Source organism: Ovis aries, chromosome 1 (genome assembly GCF_016772045.2).
Source record: "Ovis aries strain OAR_USU_Benz2616 breed Rambouillet chromosome 1, ARS-UI_Ramb_v3.0, whole genome shotgun sequence".
NCBI lineage: Eukaryota > Metazoa > Chordata > Mammalia > Artiodactyla > Bovidae > Ovis > Ovis aries.
The window spans coordinates 147,136,267-147,158,472 of NC_056054.1; the positions used below are offsets into that span (position 1 = coordinate 147,136,267).

General features: G+C 36.9%; 1 protein-coding gene across 16 annotated transcripts in view; it reads right to left on the minus strand.

Annotated features, from left to right (window-relative positions):
• Positions 1-22,206, minus strand: part of ROBO1 (roundabout guidance receptor 1) — a 1,286,018-nt gene that overhangs the window by 134,406 nt on the left and 1,129,406 nt on the right. For all 16 annotated transcript variants that reach the window (XM_060416459.1, XM_060416456.1, XM_060416445.1 and 13 more), the window contains one exon: positions 6,731-6,888. In XM_060416459.1, the coding sequence (XP_060272442.1) occupies positions 6,731-6,888 (158 nt within the window). The remainder of the gene's footprint in view (positions 1-6,730; positions 6,889-22,206) is intronic.

The window sequence follows — 22,206 nt, forward strand, 5'->3', positions numbered from 1 at the left end:
ACTCACTGCAACTACTGAAGTCTGTGCACCCTAGAGCCCACACTTGGAAACAAGAGAAGCCACTGGAATGAGAGGTCTCCACACAACAAAGGGTAGCCACCACTCACTGCAACTAGAGGAAAGGCCATCAGCAATGAAGACCCAGCACAGCCAAAAAGAAATAATTTTTTAAAAATCTTGAATTTAAGTACAGTATTTCCAAAACATAGTGAAATAAAAGCAATAGGTCACTTTTTATAAAGTGTATTTAAATGTTCTACAGCAAAAAAAATAATGTCTTAGGTCCTCTAATTCACTTCTATGGGAAGAATTCATTTATTAATAATAATGGTTATGTCTAAGTTTCAGATATACGGAGTAAATCTATTTAATCCAGCCTTCCCTTCTATTTCTCATTCTCAATATAAATACTCAGGTTTGGGTGGGGGAAGACAAGAAAGAAAGAACACTAGAGACAAAAACCATCTAATGCCTCTTTCAAATTATTCTAAGAAATACATGCCAAAAAATTTCTAAAAGATTCTCCTCTCAGGTAGAAAAATAAGAAAATGCTTTTTATATATTCCTGGTTTATAATCATCATAGATCTAAAATTTGGCTTGGAATACTGGTCAGGGTAAAAAGAAATGACTTAGAAGATCAAAAATGCAGGTGCAGTTACAATTCAATTACATATTTTCCTTTTTTGTAGGGTGTGGCTTTGTTCCTACAGCTGGGAGCGTTGTACTTTAAATTTTCAACAAAGAAAGCCACCACATTAAAGAACCCTAGAAATTCCTATAACCAAAACTGTAGCAATAATCATGCAATCTTCATATGCCTTTCATAAAGATAATATGTGCTTTAATCTCCTGTTTGTCTGTACTCAACACATTTGGCAAAGTACTTGGACAATAGAAATGAAAACAATCATTCAAGAACAAAGCTGAGGAAAGAAGAACCACAAAAAACATCTAATAACCAACATCTCTTAAGAATTTACTTTGCATTTTTGAAAAAAAAGAATTAGAATTAACATCAGGCATTATGTTTCTGTTTTAAGTTTTTGTTTTAATTACTCAATTTTAATTTGCTTAAGGGAAGAAAATCCAACAAAAACAATTATGATCTAAATAAGAGCAGCAATTTTGTATACAAACTGCTGATTTTTCATCATTTCCCTGCATGTATAAATATGCTTTTTTACCTCCAGTGTTTTATCAGTTTAACAGTCATAATTTACACAAAACACACAGATGGTTTTAGAAACAGTAAAAGTTTCAAAATGTTACAACTTCCTGGCATATGGAACACTATCGTGGATCATCATGTTGGCAGTGTTTAAATGATTTTAAAATTATTTATACATTAACATCTTGGCATTGTTTCATAGTCATAGGTTATTTCAACATTAAAGTGTTTGATTCCTGATACGAGGTTGTTTTTATACTGATTTTAAGCTACTAATGTGTGGAGGCATTGGTGTCCTTTATTTATAGGATAGCATTTCTACACAGTAAAATGTAAATGAAAATTCTGTAATAAAGCACTTTTGCATAAACCACAACATTTCTTCAAGTTTAATATATAAAAGGAAGTCCCAAGAATTTTTTTAAAAATAAAATTTACCATAGCAGTTTTATACCTTTTTTGCCACAAAAATGCATATATATATATGCATACACACAAAACAAAACCTTTAAGATTAACTAATACTTTCAAAATGTGATGCTACAACACCTTTATGTTTTAACTATTTTATTAGATACCATACAGAAAGAATTGGCTATACAATTCTAATGTGCCTGATTTCAATTTTTCCAATTTCTTTTGAACCAGTTCAGTGAGTTTTAATCCCACTATTAAACTGAAACTGCTATTGTCAAGGTCATTAATGACCACCAAGTTGTCAATTCCAATGATCAATTCTCAATCCTTCTATTACCTGATCTACAGGCTGCAACTGACTCAGTCACTGCAACCTCCTTAAAGCACTATCTTCAGTTGGCCGCCCTTCTGGTTTTCTTCTTTTCTTACTGACTGCTTCCTTTCAGTCTCCACTGCTCTTTCTGCCTCTTTTCCCTGAGAGCTAAACACTGAATCTCTTTCCCTTTCTATGTATAATCACTCCCTTGGTGATTTCAGTCTCCTGTTATTTAAGTAATATGTACATGCTGATGATGCCCATATTCATTAAGATGGGCTAATGAGTCTCTGCTAAGAAATCCTCTATGATTTACGACAACAAAAACTTATTTCTCCTTCTTTCTTCATGACCACCAGGGGAACACCGGAGTTTGAGGTGGAAAGTTCTGCTACACCTAACTCAGGCACCCAGGCTCTTTGGGTGTCCTGGAACATGTGTCTTCCTTGGTTCAGTTCAGTTCAGTCACTCAGTCATGTCCGACTCTTTGCGATCCCATGAACCACAGCACACCAGGGCTCCCTGTCCATCACCAACTCCCAGAGTCCACCCAAACCCATGTCCTTGGTTGCCACATGGTAAAGAGAAAGAGTGCTGGAGAATCACTCACTAGTATTTAACATCTTTAATTTTCACTCTTAGCTCATGAAGCTGAACCAGCCAAATGGGTTGCCCCATAGCAAGGAAACTGGGAAGCAGAACCTTTCTTCTGCCCAGAAGGAGGGGAGGACTGCCTGGTAATGAGTACTTGTTTTGTCTACCACAGCTCAAATTTTTCTCCAACCTCAACCTCAACTCTGATGTTCTGACTCATGTTTCCAACTGCTCATCTGACGTTTATACTTGGATATCTAAGTATTCAAAATCACAGTGTCTAAAACTGAGCTCCTGATACTTCCCATTTCAAATCTTCTCTTTCTACAATTAATGGCATCTCTGTCAATGGGATCTTGACCTTTTCAGTTGCTCAGACCAATGGACAAAGATAATCCTTTTCTTTTTCTCACAAGCCACATCCAATCTTTTAGCAAATTCTGTTGGCAATTGCTTCACAGCAGATCCGGAACATAACCTTTCCTCTTCAATTATCTCCTAAGAGAGATTACTGAAAAAGCTCCCACTGTTCTCAGCCATTACCATTCTTTACTGTGTACTCCAGAGAGTGGAGGACTCTTCTGAGAAATCGCTGATGCTTCATACCTTGTTCTGAGGGGAAGTGAAACTATTTACAAGGTCTACAAGGTCTTAGACAGTCTGGTTAGCTTTTTCTTTTTTTTCTTAATTTTCATTAGAGTACAGTTGCTTCACAATGTTATGTTAGTTTCTGCAGTACAGCACAGTGCACCAGTTACACATATACACACAGTCACTCTTTTTAAGACTCTTTTCCCATATAGGCCATTGCAGAGCATAGAGTAGAGTTCCCAGTGCTATACAGTGGGTCCATGTTAGTTATCTGTTTTGTATATAGTACTGTGTATATGTCAACCCCAATCTCCCAGCTCCTCCCTCCCTGCCTTCTCTTACTCATAACCGTAAGTTTTGTTTCTACATTTGTAACTCTATCTCTGTTTTGTAAATAAGTTCATTTGTACCTTATTTTTTTAGACCCCACATATAAGTGATATTATATGATATTTGTCCATCTCTGTCTGACTTAATTTCACTCAGTATGACAATCTCTAGGTCCCTTACCTGCCTCCTGAGAAACCTGTATGCAGGACAAGAAGCAATAGTTAGAACTGGACATGGAACAATGGACCGGCTCCAAATTGGGAAAGGAGTACATCAAGGATGTATGTTGTCACCCGGGTTATTTAACTTCTATGCAGAGTACCTCATACAAAATGCCAGGCTGGATGAATCACAAGCTGGAATCAAAACTGCAGGGAGAAATATCAACAACCTCAGATATGAAGATGATACCACTTTAATGGCAGAAAGAGGCTCTTGATGGAAGGTGCAAAGAGAAGAATGAAAAAGCTGGCTTAAAACTCAACATTAAAAAAACTAAGATCATGGCATCTGGTCCTATCATTTCATGGCAAATAGATGGGGAAAATGTGGAAACAGTGTTAGATTTCATTTTCTTGGGCTCCAAAATCAATGTGGATGATGACTGCAACTGAGAAATTAGAAGATACTTGTTACGTGGAAGAATAGCTATGACAAAGCTAGACAGTGTATTAAAAAGCAGAGATATTGCTTTGTTGACAAAGGTTCATGTAGTGAAAGGTATGGTTTTTCCAGTAGTCACATACGGATATGAGAGTTGGACCATAAAGAAGGTTGAGTGCCAAAGAATTGACACTTTTAAACTATAATGCTGGAGAAGACTCTTGAGAATCCCCTGGACAGCAAGGAGATCAAATCAGTTAGTCCTAAAGGAAATCGATCCTGAATATTCATTGGAAGGACTGATGCTGAAGCTGAAGCTCAAATACTTTGGCCACCTGATGCGAAGAGCCGACACACTGGAAAAAACCTGATGCTGGGAAAAATTGAGGGCAAGGGAAGTGGAGGACAGAAGATGAGATGGTTGGATGGCAGCACTGACTCAATGGACATGAGTTTGAACAAACTTAGGGAGATAGTGATGGACAGAGAAGCCTGGCGTCCTGCGGTTCATGAGTCGCAAAGAGTCGGACACAACTGAGCTACTGAACAACAACAGCAACCATTTTGCTATTTCATTCTTTTTTATGACTAGTTGTCATCCTTGATGCCATCTCCTACAAATCTCCCTCTGCTCATTCTGCTCCATCCACAATGACTATTCTGCCTTTTGTTTTGAATGTTAGAGGTACATCCTGACTTAGGGTCTTTGAACTTACTATTTTGTCTGAGCACTCTCTCTCCCTCCTTCAGTTTTTTTCACATCTTCATGTGAAACATTTCTTGTCCTCTATTAATATTTAAAATTGAAATTCTACCCCAATCCTAATTAATCTGTCTACCACATCACTATTTTTATAGGACTTATAATAGTCTAATACACTACATGTTATATTATCTACTATGTTTTTACCTGTATAATTAATCACAGAATATAGCTTTAGAAGAGCATTGCCAGATTTCTGTTAAAGCTGCATCTCCAGTGCTGAGAAATTTAGCATTAATTTGTATTAAACACAAACAGGAAACAGCTGAGGAGATGGATGATAATGATGTTAATGAGTTTGAATTATTAGGGAGGGAAATGGAAATTACAGATAAGAGTCATCAAATGACTTAAAATATATTTTTAAAGGGAAAATTATCTTAATTTTCCATAAGTCTAAAAGGAATCTGTTATCAATAACAAAAGGAGCACTTGGCCCTAAACTCTATTCCCCTGTGTTCTTGATTCTTTTTTCCCAAATCAGTGTTTTTGCATATGAGACATCAGAAGCCACTTTGCTATGTGGCTTTTCAGCATCTCATAAAAGTAGAGCTAAGTCCTTCTCACACTAAATCCTAAAATTAAAAAAATCATTTGAGAAGCTCATGCTAGTTCAGATCAGTGCAGGAAAAAAAAAAAAAAAAGTTTGCTTTACTATAAGGTCTCTAAATCTCTGTCCACCACAACTCTCTCTTTTTTTTTCCACTACTTAATTTTCATACTGATCTGTTAACTAGTTGTTCAGAAACAGTACAAGCATTTATTAGGATTACGTGGTCCTGTACGATTATTATAACTTTTTTCTTCAACATTAGCAAAGACCTTTGCTTTACACACACATTCTCCTGGGAAACTTTAACTCTTGGTCCATAAATTCACAGGAGATCAAACCAGTCAATCCGAAAGGAACTCAATCCTGAATATTCATTAGAATGGCTGATGATGAAGCTGAAGCTCCAAAGCTTTGGCCACCTGATGCGAAGAGCTGACTCATTAGAAAAGACCCCGATGCTGGGAAAGATTGAAGGCAGGAGGAGAAGGGGACAACAGAGGACAAAAGATGAGATGGTTGGATGGTATCACTGACTCAATGGACATGAGTTTGAAAAGCTCCCAGAGATGGTGAACAGGGAAGCCTTGCATGCTGCAGTCAAGGGTCGCAAAGAATCAGACATGATTGAGCAACCCAACAACAGCAACATGAACAACAACATCAATAACAACAACAACAAAAAAAAACCAGTGAAGGAGAATACTGTACAGTCATAGAATCAATGAGAGTTCAGTCACTTAGGTACTTTGGTCAATTCCTTGTAAGACCAAAAAAAGCAAAGAAGTCTCATAGAATTGCTGTTAACAAGAAAAAAAAAAGCATCATTACTTATTACAGATAGCTTACTTCTCTACTTGTATCACAGCAGAAATTCAAAATCCAACAATCTGGTCACATAATTTTATTTTGCAATGAGGCCAATCCATCATTAACCATCATTCAGAATAAGATTTTACTTTTTAGAAATGACATCAAACTCTATGGAACACAAAAGCAATGTAAAAAGGAGAAAGATAAAAATTCTGAAGCGACTTAAGCTTCTTTCTGGAAATTATACTGTATTTCTGAATTCCATTTACAATTTTTGCTGTAACATCTAGAAATGGGATATGACCAGAGTGACTAAAATAATTATGTCATACATCAAAGTGTTAACTCTCAGACAGTGAAATTATACTTTTCTTTTACTGAGTAGCAAACTAAACAATATGCATATTCCTTTTATTTTTATGTCAATACAGGGAGAATGAAAACATTTCTTTTAAAGAAGAAATAAAAATGAAAGCTGTTGCAGTCCTGTGTTTAAAAGAATCCGTGTTTTTCTCTTTTTCTTTGTTGGAGATCCATACAGTTAGATTTGTAAATGTTCCCCACTGCTGAATTAAATACTCACAGTTATTCTTTCATCTTTATCATCCAGTGGAGAGCCATCTTTCTTCCATGAAATGGTGGGCTCGGGATGGCCTCGTGGGGGCTGGCATTCCATCACTGCAGGCTCTCCCACGGCCACCATGACATCGGAAGGGTTTTGTCTGAAGTCATCCCGTAGTACTGTAGGAACAAGATTAAATCATTACACTCAATGGTGATATATACAGCCCTTATCTCTGAACTTCACAAGGACATATTTATTGTAGTAAATGACTGCTAACAGCTATCTCAATACATCTTGGAAAATCCATATCTACTTACAGACGTATGCAGTTTAATAATGATATCTGGCCTTACACACACAATGGGGATAATTTGATATTCTTCATAGGCCAGTGGGCAAGTGTTTTCTGCTGCCTAGTGCCCTGACAGCATCTGGCTTATCTCTTACTTGCATTTCTTCTCTACCTACTGCCCACATTTTCTCATCCATGTACTAATGAATATAACTGAACCCTCCTTTTACTTACATGACACATTGGGGTGATTCTTTCTATCACTAAATGAATACATATACATGCAAGCAAAGATATTAAAGTAAAATATATTTCCAACATGGATTTGATTGAGGTATTTTAAAGATATTTCAAACTAGTGTATTAGAGTCTCTAATCACTACAATTTAAATAGGCCCATTATAAAAACTTTAGACATATTTGCAAAACTACTAAATTCAAAATACTGTGTTTTTCAGTATCACAGAGTGCGGGGCAATGTTAAAAGGCAGCAATGATGACACCAGCATTGCTGCCAATAGCGTCAATTTGTATGTTCTTTACTTTTCAGTTTGTGTGGATTTGGTAGGGGGTTCAGTTCAGTTCAGTCGCTCCGTCGTGTCCGACTCTTTGCGACCCCATGAATCGCAGCACGCCAGGCCTCCCTGTCCATCACCATCTCCCAGAGTTCACTCAGACTCACGTCCATAGAGTCGGTGATGCCATCCAGCCATCTCATCCTCTGTCATCCCCTTCTCCTCCTACCCTCAATCCCTCCCAGCATCAGAGACTTTTCCAATGAGTCAACTCTTTGCATGAGGGGGTACATATTAATAATAGAAGAAAACAACAAAAGTGGAAAGACTAGAGATCTCTTAAGGAAAATTGGAAACATCAAGGGAGCATTCCACCCGAAGATTGGCACAATAAAGGGTAAAAATGGCAGAGACCTAGTAGATGCTGAAGGGGTCAAGAAGAAATGGAAAGAATACACGGAAGAAGTATATAAAAAAGATCTTAATGAACCAGATTACTATGGTGGTGCGGTTAGTCACCCAGAGCCAGACATTCTGGAGTGAGAAGTCAAGTGAGCCTTAAGAAGCACTGCTAGTGAATGTGATCAAATTTCAGCAGAGCTATTCAAATCCTTAAAGGATGATCCCATCAAGATTTTGCATTCATTATGTCAGCAAATCTGGAAGAGACAGCAGTGGCCACAGGACTGGAAAAGGTCAGTCCTCATCCCAGTTCACAAGAATGTGCTAACCATTGGACAATCACACTCGTCTACCATGCTAGTAACGTCATACTTAAAATCTTGCATGCTAGGCTTCAGCATTATATGAACCAAGAAATTCCAGATGTCCAACCTGGGTATAAAAAAGGAAGAGGAACTAGAGATCAAATTGCCAACATTCACTGGATTATAGAGAAAGTAAGGGAAATTCAGAAAAACATCTACCTCTGTTTCATTGACTATGCTAAAGCCTTGGACTGTGTGGATCATAACAAACTAGAGAGATGGAAATACCTGTCTCCTGAGAAACCTGTATGCAGGGCAAGAAGCAACAGTTAGAACCCTGTATGGAACAACTGATTGGTTCAAGATCGAAAAAGGAGTACGGGGCTGTCTGTTGTCACCCTGTTTAACCTATATGCTGAGCACATCATGAGAAATGCTGGGCTGGATGAGTTACAAGTTGGAATCAAGATAGGCGGGAGAAACATCAACAATCTCAGATATGCAGTTTATACCACTCTAATGGCAGAAAGCAAAGTGGAACTAAAGAGTCTAAACAAAAGGAACTAAAGATGAGGGTGAAGGAAGAGAGTAAAACAGCAGGCTTAAGACTAAACATTAAAAAAACTAAGATCATGGCATCTGGCCCCATTACTGCATGGCAAATAGAAGGGGAAAAGGTGGAAGCAGTGACAGATTTCCTCTTCTTGGGCTCCAAAATCACTGTGGACGGTGACCGCAGAAGACAATTGCTTCTTGGCAGGAAAGCGATGACAAACCTAGACTGTGTTGAAAAGCAGACACATTACTCTGCCGACAAGGGTCTGTATAGACAAGGCTATGGTATTCCCAGTGGTCATGAATGGTTGTGAGAGTTGAACTGTAAAGAAGCCAGAATGCCAAAGAATTGATGCTTTCGAATTGTGGAGCTGGAGAAGACTCCTGAAAATCCCTTGGACGGCAACAAGATCAAACCAATAAATCTTAAGGAAGATCAACCCTGAATATTCACTGGAAGGACTGATGCTGAAGCTGAAGTTCCAGTATTTTGGTCATCTGATGTGAACAGACGACTTACTGGAAAAGTCCCTAATGCTGGGAAAGATTGAGGGCAGAGGAGAGAAGAGAGCATCAGAGGATGAGATGGCTGGAAGGCATCTCTGATGCAATGAACATGAACTTGGACAAACTCCAGGAGATGACGACGGATAGGGAGGCCTGGCATGCTGCAGTCCATGGGGTCACAAAGAGTCAGACATGACTAGGTGACTAAACAACAACAGCAACATAATATTTTATTTAATTCTCAAACCTGCTCAGAATGAGAGATATTATTAACACCATTTATATTATTAAACATAGTTTTTAGAAGAGGAAACTTCATACTATAAGCTCAAATGGATATTAATACTAACAAACTATGAAACAGCATTATTCAGTTTGCAATTATTGGAATAAAATGTGGAAATTAAACATGTATTTGAAAAAGAGTTAATACAGTATAACTGTCCTCATTATCTTGCCAACATTAAGAAATCCTAATTTTTTGGCATTGGTCTGAAATCACAGCTCTGCTGCTTACAGGGTAGGAAATCTCAAACACATTACTTAACACTTCTGTTTCCATGTTTACAAAGCAGGCATGCAGATGCCCTCTTCAATGATAAGTCCAAAAATGTTAGCTACCTTTCTCCCATTTTCCCCCAATGTGTAATAAACAGTGACCAATTTTAGTAGTTTAACCTGATACTCAAAATGTTCATTAGTATGTTAAGTGCATAGATTTGAAGTGATAAATATTATTTATCTTTAAAAATCTATTGAATTAAATATCTGATACTACAATTCTGTACTGGAATGAATGTCTTTCCATTCCAATGGCATTTTAAAATATTTTCATGGATGAAGTACTACAATGAAAAAAACCCTATGATTTCAAAAGTCACCCTTAAATTTTGGTTTCAAACCTCCAAGTAAGCTTAGAGGCTTACAAAATCCTAATACTTTACTCTTGCAGTTCTCCATTTTTCCTTCCTTGATGCCAGCTAACTGTGTGCATACATCTGAGTAAGCCATAATATTCACTCAAACAAAATCATTTTTTTCATCTATCTATTAAGAAAACCTGGGCACAACAGAACAATTTTAACACTTGGAAAATACCACTTTAAGGAGGAGACCTGTGTCTCCATCTTTGGAAAGATGAGTAAAAGGAAAAAGGAAATATGATCACACCACACTGTTGTTAAGTCTAACTTCAGTAGACACAATATTTATTAATTGTAATAAAATATCTATATCTATTATCTATTACATAGACACACAGATAAACCATGTTGAACTGAAACCTGCAGCTACTGTTAGCACATTATAAATGAACAGAGTACAAAGACTTCCACCATTCATGAACTTATATTACCATTATGTGTTAAGATGTGCCACAAATAAAATGTAAGGTTTATTAAAAAAGCAAATGAATTGGCCTTAACAAATAGTAAGTGCTTTTGCTGGATAACATTATTAAATCTAAGATAACACTTCTGAAAATATTTAAAACTCTTGATACATGAAAAAGTGACATAATTTTCAAATAAAAATAAATTGTACAGCTTTTCTGCTTGGTGAGCTAAAAACCAATTTAGTAACACTATATCTTATTTACAAATTGAGATCATATCTCAAGTAAAGCAATGAATAATAAAATGTCTTTCAAAAATATCAAAGGTCTAAGTTGGATAAATCAAGGTTTTTTTTTTTTTTCCATTTACTATGTTATTTGGGTTTTTATAGTATATAATGAAAAGCTAACAAAATGTAATCCATTAAAGATCGTTGCTTAGATAATGCTCATGTAATTATTTTTGCAGCTGTAAAACATAAAACTCCAGCATTGCCTATGGCTACAGCCAACACTGCATAAAGTTATGAAATTAAGTTTTTTTCTCTCTTTTATAAAAGCAACTTTTCTTCTTACTTGCCATGAACATTTCCTTTTGGGGGGAAAAAAGTATGTATCACATTATAAAATTATATGAACTTTTAGTTAAATTATCCAATTTTCTTAATTAATGTGTATATTTAACTGATTAAAATAAAAACTGAATTCAAATGATTGGCAATGTCTTGGCAGAAAAACCAATCATATCTGTGAGTAAAATCAAACCTGGATATTATTTAAAAATCTCCTTTTATTCTCTAACTTCTCTATTGATTGAAGTGTATATTTTCAAATGTTTTTTGACTTGAATAGTATGAAATTTCAAAATATGGAACTAACTTTTGAAAACAAGATTTAATATCAATTTAAATATTAAAAGAGAGCAAATAGCATATATAATAGATTCAAGTAGATATCACTTAAAAACTGTTAAATCCCAGTTCCATCTAATATTATATTTCTTCCATATTTATCTAACTGTTTTATGTTTACAGGTTGGTACATGCCATTTGGCTCAACTCCTCATTTTCCTTCATTCTGTTAAACTGGAAAACAAACAAACAAACATAAGCTTCACTGAATCTTTAACTCTTGGGAAACCTTTTGATCTAAAAAGAATGACCAGTTAAAGTTTACTTTTCAAAACAAAATGAAACAAAACACATAATCATTTTTGTTTTCAAAAAGCTATACATCACATATCAATAACCTCAGATATGCAGATGACAGCACACTTATGGCAGAAAGTGAAGAGGAACTAAAGAGCTTCTTGATGAAAGTGAAAGAGGAGAGTGAAAAAGCTGGCTTAAAGCTCAGCATTCAGAAAACGAAGATCATGGCATCTGGTCCCATCACTTCATGGCAAATAGATGGGGAAACAGTGGAAACAATGGCTGACTTTATTTTGGGGGGTTCCAAAATCACTGCAGATGGCGATTGCAGCCACGAAATTAAAAGATGCTTACTTCTTGGAAGGAAAGTTATGACCAACCTGCTGCTGCTAAGTCACTTCTGTCATGTCCAACTCTGTGCGACCCCATAGACAGCAGCCCACCAGGCTGCCCCGTCCCCGGGATTCTCCAGGCAAGAACACTGGAGTGGGTTGCCATTTCCTTCTCCAATGCATGAAAGTGAAAAGTGAAAGGGAAGTTGCTCAGTCGTGTCCGACCCTTAGCATGGACTGCAGCCTACCAGGCTCCTCCATCTATGGGATTTTCCAGGCAAGAGTACTGGAGTGGGGTGCCATTGCCTTCTCCATGACCAACCTAGACAGCACATTAAAAAGCAGAGACATTATTTTGTCAACAAAGGTCCGTCTAGTCAAGGCTATGGTTTTTCCAGTAGTCATGTATGGATGTGACAGTTGGACTATAAAGAAAGCTGAGCACCAAAGAATTGATGCTTTTGAACTGTGGTGTTGCAGAAGACTCTTGAGAGTCCCTGGGACTACAAGGAAATCCAACCAGTCCATTCTAAAGGAGATCAGTCCTGGGTGTTCACTGGAAGGACTGATATTGAGGCTGAAACCCCAAAACTTTGGCCACCTGATATGAAGAGCTGATTCATTGGAAAAGACCCTGATGCTGGCAAAAGATTGAGGGCAGGAGGAGACGAGGACTACAGAAGATGAGATGGTTGGATGGCATCATCGACTCGATGGACATGGGTTTGGGTGGACTCTGGGAGTTGGTGATGGACAGGAAGGCCTGGCGTGCTGCGGTTCATGGGATTGCAAAGAGTCGGACGTGACTGAGCGACTGAACTGAACGTCAATTGTAACGCAGTTCTCAGGTTAACTGAATGTTTTTAGAAAAGGGTTCTAAAATTCAGTGGTGATTTGTCAACCTATTTGGCTAATACTGAAAAGACACATGGCAAAGTGAAATATAAACTTTAAGTATCATGCAGATTTTAATATTTGCAACACACACATTGTGGAAAATCTTAGAACTGAATGAAGCATAAAATTACAGAAAGGGCAGTGGTCTTTGATAACATGTAACTCATATCACAATTAGAGGCAACTGAGTCCCGACTTTGTCACTAGCCTGTGTTATTTGTCAGGAAGAGACCAAAAGAGAACATTTGCATCCTGATTTTCAAGGCAGTTCTCTTCTTAAAATGTTTTACTTGTCCCCATTTTACTGTAAAATGCAATTTTCCTGTCTAACCTTTTTGCAGCAAATCCACTTCATTATTACAGAAGGTTTGATTTACCAGTGATTGTATATCAGTGCACTGCGGTCTCACGACTACTCGATTTTGTTGAGGCTCAAATGCTCCTAAAATCAATTTTGTTTCCTAATCATGTGGTGAACAGCTGTGAACTATAATACTCTGGTTACATGAATCTCAGAATCTTGGGGTAGTTAGGGGACTAAGAGATGTGGAATTCAAACTTCTTTTAGAAATTAATCATCTAAGCCTCCTCAGGAGAAGAGAAGCTCATCACATAAATAATAACAATGATAATGTTAACAGTATAATAATAATGTTAGCAATGAGTGACATTTATTGGACACTTACTATATAAGCAACCATGCCAGGTATCCACTCATATAATCCTCATACCAAAGCTATCAAAAAGTGACCTTATTAGTTTCATTTTACAAATAAGGAATTTGTAAAGACAGGAGCAGAGTCTATCAAGGACACTTTTCGACCAACTTGATTACGTCTAGTCTTAATAGCATGTAAACAATTCTAAATACATAGCTATAATAAATACTTCAGCCTCTTCCCTTTAGAACTGAAGTTGCATGAGAAATATCCTTCTTGACACTTAAACAAACAGCTGCCTCTGAATATATTCTGCATTTTTGTATTTTCTCAGACTTTTCCACGTTTGGAAGAGGCCACTGCATACTTTCAGTGGTATACTGAGGTTAGAAATCATTTAGAAGACGTGTCACAATTTTACTACATATGTCATGCTTTTATTCTTCTATTTCAACAACAAAATGATTGGAAAAGCTGTACAATAATATGCATTTTAATTAAATATGGACATTTTAATTACAAGCGAGTGTCTTGGGAAAAGCAGAGGAAGATAATATGCAGTCCTGGGAATTTGTCTTTCTATTAAAGAAGACTACTTTGCCAGTGAAATGAAGCCTCACAGCAAATAGGAGTAAGCTGGTCCAGGGGAAAGAAAAAAAAAAATGAATGAAACCCTTAAAAACAGGGCATAGTTGAGGAGAAAGTAAATAAGGAGATATATTCCCAAAGAGGACAACTTCAAGGATGCTCAGAGACAGCCTGCCTGGGTTACAATGTACCACTTCAATTGCTTTCAAAATCACTAATTGCTTATCTTGTCTTTAACTGGCAGAGATTATATTACCTCTTTGATACTTTTAGTTATCTATCTAAATGCCTGTCTAATACAAGTAAACGGTACTTAATTTTAAAATAACTATCATTCTCTTTTTAACACATTTGCACTAAGCACATACTTTGTGCTTGGCGTCTGTGCTAAGCTTTTATGAAAACTGGCATAGGTTTTGTATTTTTCTTGCAGTGCAGTTTACATAAATGGTGAAGTAGGTCAAGAAACAACATTAATCTTAACCTTGGATGGAAATGGTAATATAATAAGATTTACTGCAGGTTACTTTGTACTCAGATATATCCTTTAGGATCCAGCTATGGAAGTGTATCAACAATGTTTTTATAACTATTTGCATTCTTATTTTTTAAGCTCACAACATTACCCAGAAGAGCACAGTGTTATCTGGGATACAAAAGTTTTCAAAACTCCTTAACATTTCTCAAAATAAAATCATAATTCCAAACTTATAAAAGCATTTCAAGAAAAGGATGAATGTACAGAAAGATATTTTAACCAATTGAAAAAACTAAAATGATAACATATAAAATAATCTTTCATGAAGTATATCTTTATAGCATCATATTCTAAAGCTAAGGCATTTGATTTTTAAAATCATGCATGTACACATCAATTTTGCATAAAGTTATGATTTAGTCATGATTGTTTCCTAAAGGGTGCACATTTACTATTTAAAATTGGAATATATATCTATGAATGCTCTTCAATAATTACATCATCTCCCACTTGTGATTTTTATAGCATGCAACTTTATTTTGAAACCTTAAATTATGCTTTGCTTAAGATCCTGGAAGAAAATATGCTGTTTAAAGCACTTATTTTCTCAACTACTGAAGCTTTTAAAGCAGTACTTAAATAAAAAAGTGTACATTCTGAAAAAGTAACATAGTAAGGATGGATGTCAAGTATCACTCTCTTAACTAGCAATGAATACAGAGCCGTGCAAATAGAGAAGTTAGTACCAAAATGAAAGTAATTAATAGTAGTGTATTATTTTTTGCTTTGTTCTTTAAAAAGAATTATTGGAGTTTAGTTCTTCTACAATATTGTGTTCATTTCTATTCTACAGCAAAGTGAATCACCTACATGTATGTGTATATATACATATCCCCTCTTTTTTGGACTTCCTTCCCATTTAGATCACCAGACACACTGAGTAGGGTTCCCTGAGCTATATAGCAGGTTCTCATTAGTTATCTAGTTATTTTATACACAGTATCAATAGTGTATATATGACCAAACCAATGGTTTTTGTTTTAAACAACATGGAATGGAGTAACAGGCTTAAATGCAGCTGTATGCCTCTGTGCTCTGCTGGGTGGTGGCAATGGGGACAAGCCATCCTTGCTCTTTTAAAAACAACAGCTAGAATTCCAGGTTGGGTCCAAGCTTAACCTACATTCCCATTCTGCAGAAACATGGGAAGCAAAATGATGACACTTCCTAGGAAAAGTCCTCATGGCTCATTGCAGTCATTGCTTTCTGGTTTCATTATTCTACTTCAGGACTCACGTGTGCTTCAAGAGGCACCCTAGAGTTTATTACACTGGCACCAAGTCATCAAGACAGAGAGGAGGGAAGTTTGGCATACTCAATTTACATTACATACTCGACTTACATTAAACCTATGATGCATTCCAGGGAAAGGTATATGTACCTCAATGACTATCAACATTTAAACAGTTACTATTCAACAGACTTGCTATCTGGGAGATCATTAAAAAGTGAACTGCCAGAGTTACGTTGCTAAAAACATATGTTCTCATTTAAAGATGTCAGTAGCTTACTAGATGTTTGAATTTTACACACTTTCAACTATAATCTAAATAGATTTATTAATGAAAAGTACAGCATTTGTAAAACACCATTTGTAGATAGCGCTTATTTGGGAGTCAAAAAAACAGAAGTCAGGAATTTCAGAGTAACCACATGCATCCCGCTACTTGCCCACAATTTTAATTCACAGTGGCTCAGTTATTTCCATACAAAACAGAGAACTTTACATCCTATCTTGTTAGGGTTATTACAAAGACTAATTATTTAGTGTTTATACAGGACTTGCCATTTATATAGTGCATTACATCTGCAAAGAAGTATTACTATTACTCACTATGTAAGGAATTGCCAAATTTCTCAGCTGCTAGTACAAATGGAAAGGAGGACAAAGAATGCCATTGATGAGGGTTTCTAAGTGCCAGAGCAAAAGTCACATTCAGGAGGAGCCTGGCAGGGTTAAAAAAACACAGACATAATGAGGCTATCTGAGGTATGGGACCCTGATTGGGGCAAGAGAGACATGTGTTCTTTCTTTCATAACATCCAACTTTCTGTTTAGCATCCTGCACTGAGATAGTCCTTGATCAAAGGAATATACTTATCTATTTATTGTCTGGCTTTTTGTATTTAACTGTCAGCTCCATGAGAACCAGAAGTTTGTTTTTATCAATCTATGTATCCAGTGCCTAAAACAATGCCTAAGACAGTTGCAGCATTCAGAACATAAATGTTTACAATACACCTTCTGAAACTAAGTATTCTGAAGCTAAGTATCTGAAATAGCGCTAACATAAGGAGGAGTCCTACGTTCATAGTGACGAAGGTATGGGGAGGAGACAGACAACAGTCAACTAAACACACGCATAGATACACAACTATCAATGTGATACCTGCCTGAAGGAAAAGAATAGTACTGCTGTGTGAGAAACTAATGAGGGACATAATTTAAGTAACAGTTACACTGAAAAAAGTTTAAAGCCTGTTTAATAAACAGTTAAAGCCTGGAAAATGAGTAGAACTTATCCTAGAGAACTGAATTGCAGGCAGAGGAAATAATCTAGGTTGAAGAAAGAATCTTTAAAAAACTCACACTCTGCCTAGGGGGACAGGTTGACGGTGGTGCACCACGACATTGGTAGGGGAAGGGGAACCAGACCTGCTCCCCACAGCATTCCTGATAGAGGTTCAGCTTTTATTTCCATTCCCATAGAAAGCCACTTAAGTGGTTTGTAAGCAGAGCTGGAATTATCATACTTAAATATTCGTTTTAGGGGCTCTGACAATGAAATGAAGAGGGAAATAAGAACTGAAGTGGAGAGACCAATTGTAGTAATTAAGGGAAAAAATGAGGACGGTTTTATACAACTATAATGACACAGAATAAGTGCAAAGGGAAAAGGGGAGCTTTGTGCTGGAAGTAAAACACAAAATAGCTTCTTGAGTGACTGAAGTTGAAAGAAAGATGCCAAAAATGATACCCAGGTTTCTGTGTCGAGGAACTGAACATGCCATTTTAAAGTATATATTACATAAAACCATATACCATTTAAGGTATACATTACGTTATATGTGTGTGCTTAGATGCTCAGTCGTGTCTGACTCTTTGTGAACCCACAGACTGTAGTCTGCCAAGCTCCTCTGTCCACGGAATTCTCTAGGTAAGGATACTGGAGTGGGTTTCCATTTCCTATCCCGGGGCATCTTCCCAACCCAGGGATTGAACCTGTGTTTTCCTGCATGGGCAGGTGGATTCTTTACCTCTATGCACCTAGGAAATCCTCACATATACACATATACATGTGCATATATATATTGTATATATATACATGTACTATATATCTTAAAATATATATATATAACTAGATAATTTCAGAGATTAATAAGAATACTTCTTTATAGATTAAAAAATACTATGGTTTCAAATTCTGCCCTATAGTATTTAAGGCAGGACTCATTTTTTACCTGTTTAAACCTTTATGCCACCATATTCCAAATCTCAATTGGTAACTCATATCTCTCTATCCATTAACCTATATTATAATTATTAGGATGACAAATTTTAATTTAGCTTGATGCATATAATTTTAAACTGAAAATATGAGAAAAACTATTCTACTTTGATTTTACACATGTATATACATATACGTGACCATACATGAGTGAAGTATATGATATATATATATATATATATAATCATTAACTATTGTTTGACCTCCATACTTTGGAGCAAATTAGTAAAAACTCACTTAGTCATTTTGTTCAGAAACGAAAACAACTCAAAACATTAGGGCATTTCTCAGGACTGCCATCAAGTAAGCTTAATTTACTATTTAAATATAAGATAATCAACAACATAATAAATATTATTACATAATTAGAATAATCAGAATATTCCCATTTGTCAGAAGTTTACAAAATCTTTAGAGCAGGGTAAAATACCCTGGGAAAATTCTGAATCATGAAATTATTAAGGATAGGTGATTCACTCATTTAGTCACTCATTCAATAAAAATACTAGGCATTGCACTAAGAGGTGGTGGCTAATAAGATAAACAAGACATGGTTGATCTCTGCTTTCAAGGCACTTATTTGGGGTTTTTCTCTTCTGTTTTTTGGTCACAGAGTACCTTGTCCAATCAAAACTTTACAGAAAAGTTTCATGTGCAAAACAGATAAAAGGGATACTGTTTCATTCCTCCAACTGGGGCTGTATTGCCAAGAAATTCAGTTCTAGTGGTAAACTGACATATGAGAGGGTAAGTACATTTCCCCTGTTCCTATAGCTATATTGTCTGTAGCTAGTTAGTGATAACCCTGGATTCATGTTTTTAGACCTGGATTCTGTGGGATACAAGAGCCTGTACATGCAGGAGACCCAGTTTCAGTCCCTGGGTTGGGAAGATCCCCTAGAAAAGGAAATGGCATCTCACTCCAGTATTCTCTCCAGCCTGGGAAATCCCATGGATGGAGAAGCCTGGCCAGCTACAGTCCATGAAGCTGCAATGGCGTCAGATAACACTTAGTGACTAAACAATAACTATTAGCCTTCTAGGAGATGGTACTCAGATCTGAGTTTGTCTCCTCAGCAGTTTATAAAAGAACTCCGCATTTGTGCCATTTTAAACACTGTCATTTAGAACTGGAATGTGGAGGAGTTTTCATTCCTTGCACTTAAGATAATGCCTAAAATAGGCCTATGAGCTTTTAAACTGTAAGTTTATAAACTGTAAGTACAACCACCCCGCCCCCCCGGACCTCCACAGTTATCCTCAATTGCAAACAAGGACCCAAAGTCAGTCACTAGCAGGACTCAAGGTTGTACAAATGAACGACTGGACATAGTAGGACTAGATCTTGAAACAATTACTTTCATAGCTTGTTTTCATAAAATCATTTTAAGTGCCTGCGAAAGACCACAATGTTTTCTAATTGAAATATTTGCTGGGAAAAAAAGAAAAAAGTGGTTGTAAAAAAAAAAATTCCAGGTGTTTCTTTACCCTCTCAAACTCAAGATGCCAGCAGTTAAACAGGAGAAGAGCTAAGTTTTCAGATTTTATGGGGAGTCTAATGGTAACAGTCTCAAGGGAGCAAAATCCTCACAGTTTAAAATGATCTCATTAAAACCTCTCCAGTAATCAGAAAGAGCCAGAGTAAACAGCTATTGGATTTAAAAACAAAAACAAAATGGAAAAAAAAAAAAGCGACCAAACTATTCTCACTAATGTAGCTTAGAGCAGCATAATTAAATTGCCTATTATAACATCCTCCCCCCAACTCCAAATGAAGGGAATATTTAAGTGACAGGAAAAAAACTAAGTCTAAATAGCACACACACACAGACATATCAACTAAACAAAGAAGTCTTTAATTGGTGACAATCTGCCCTAAATCACTGTTACCATTTCCCAACATAATCGGTTTCAGATCTGTTAATTCCTTATATCTTCCCCTATCTCAGGCTGTCTGGGGCTTCAGAATAATAATGCCAAGTAGCTAACAGAGCTTTCAATCTCCAAGGAATATAACAAACACGCAATTGTGTAGCTGTGTGAGCTGCCTTTTCCTAACAAACTACACAGTCTCTGGGAGAATTCACTCAGCCTTCAGCTCTTTGGCAAAGTTTAAGACCTCTTTTCGCATGATAGTTAGAGTCATGCTAACAAGCCCTGCCTTAAGGTACCAGGGATTAAATTAGTAGAAAAGCAAATCATTTTATAATTCTTATTAACCATTGCTATCTTTACCCATAATTTTCAATGTTTTACAGAATATAAAATGTACGCCTCCCTCAAGAAGTATCAGATGCCAAAGAAACAACTATTGAACATAAAACAATGCAATAAAAATAAAAGTCGCTCTATAAAAAAATCTTCCAGTAGTCATATATGGATGTGAGAGCTGGACTATAAAGAAAGCTGAGTGCCGAAGAATTGATGCTTTTGAACTGTGGTATTGCAGAAGACTCTTGAGAGTCCCTTGGACTGCAAGGAGATCCAACCAGTCCATCCTGAAGGAAATCAGTCCTGAATATCCATTGGAAGGACTGATGTTGAAATTCCAATACTTCGGCCACCTGAAGCGAAGACCTGACTCATTTGAAAAGACCCTGATGCTGGGAAAGACTGAAGGCAAGAAGAGAAGGGGGTGACAGAGGATGAGATGGTTGGATGGCATCACTGACTTAATGGACATGAGTTTGGGTAAATTCCAGGAGTTGGTGATGAACAGGGAGGCTGCAGTCCATGGGTTTGCAAAGAGTCAGACAAGACCGAGCGACTGAACTGAACCGAACAAAATCTTGAATCGTGAATTACTGCTATTGTGTTTATGTTTCTCTTCACATCAGACAAAGGAAATGAAAACTGTTTACAATGGAGGTTCATTCCCTCTTATAGAGAGCACATTTCCATAGCCAGTTTAAATCCTGGGGAGCTATAACCAGCCAGTGAGGCAATGATAAGAACCTCTGGCCAAAGTTGCGTCTCAAGTCAGTTCATAGCGGTTAAAAGAAAGTTTTAGTTGCTCAGTTGTGTTTGACTCTTTGTGACTCCATGGCGTAGCCCACCAGGCTCTTCTGTCCATGGGATTCTCCAGGCAAAAATACTGGAGTGAGTTGCCATTGCCTTCTCCAGGGGGCTCTTCCAAACCCAGGAATCCAACCCAGGTCTCCCGCACTGCAGGCAGATTCTTTGCCATTTGAGCTACCCTGGAAGGCCACAGCAGTTAGAAGCTGCTGTGTAATTCTTTTATTTTTAAGTCCTAACTCTGTGATTTCAATTGTATGAAAGCACACTTTACATGTTGTTCCACTCTACCTAACAAGGCCCAATTTCTTGGTCCTCACAAATCCATTTACTGGGGTCCCTTCCAATAATTTCGAAGACCATGTATTCTTATGATATCTCAAAACTGATACCTGAAAGTTTAAGTGATGGTAAATTTAAAATTTCTGGTACATTGTAAACAGTAAATTCAAAATAAAATTTCTGTGTCTCTTTTAAGTGCTTCTAACGAACCATTCGGGGGCTTCCCTGGTGGCTCAGCAGATAAGAATCTACCTGCAAATCAGGAGACGTGGGAGACATGAGTTTGATCCCTAGGTTGGGAAGATCCCCTGGAGTAGGGCATGGCAACCCATTCCAGTATGCTTGTTTGGAAAATCCCATGGATAGAGGAAGCTGGTGAGCTATAGTCCTTGGAGTTGTAAAAGAGTTGGACACAACTCAGCTCCTTACCACACATGCACACGTGATGAACCATAAAGACCACCCTGAATTAATACCCACCATGACCTATTTAAATAGATATATAAATAAGCTCTTTTTTAAGCTGCAAATTTGATATTAATATTATTCATTTTACTCATTTAAGTTGTGTTTCCATTCCAGTTCACACCCAACTTTCTCCTCGTGCCATATGC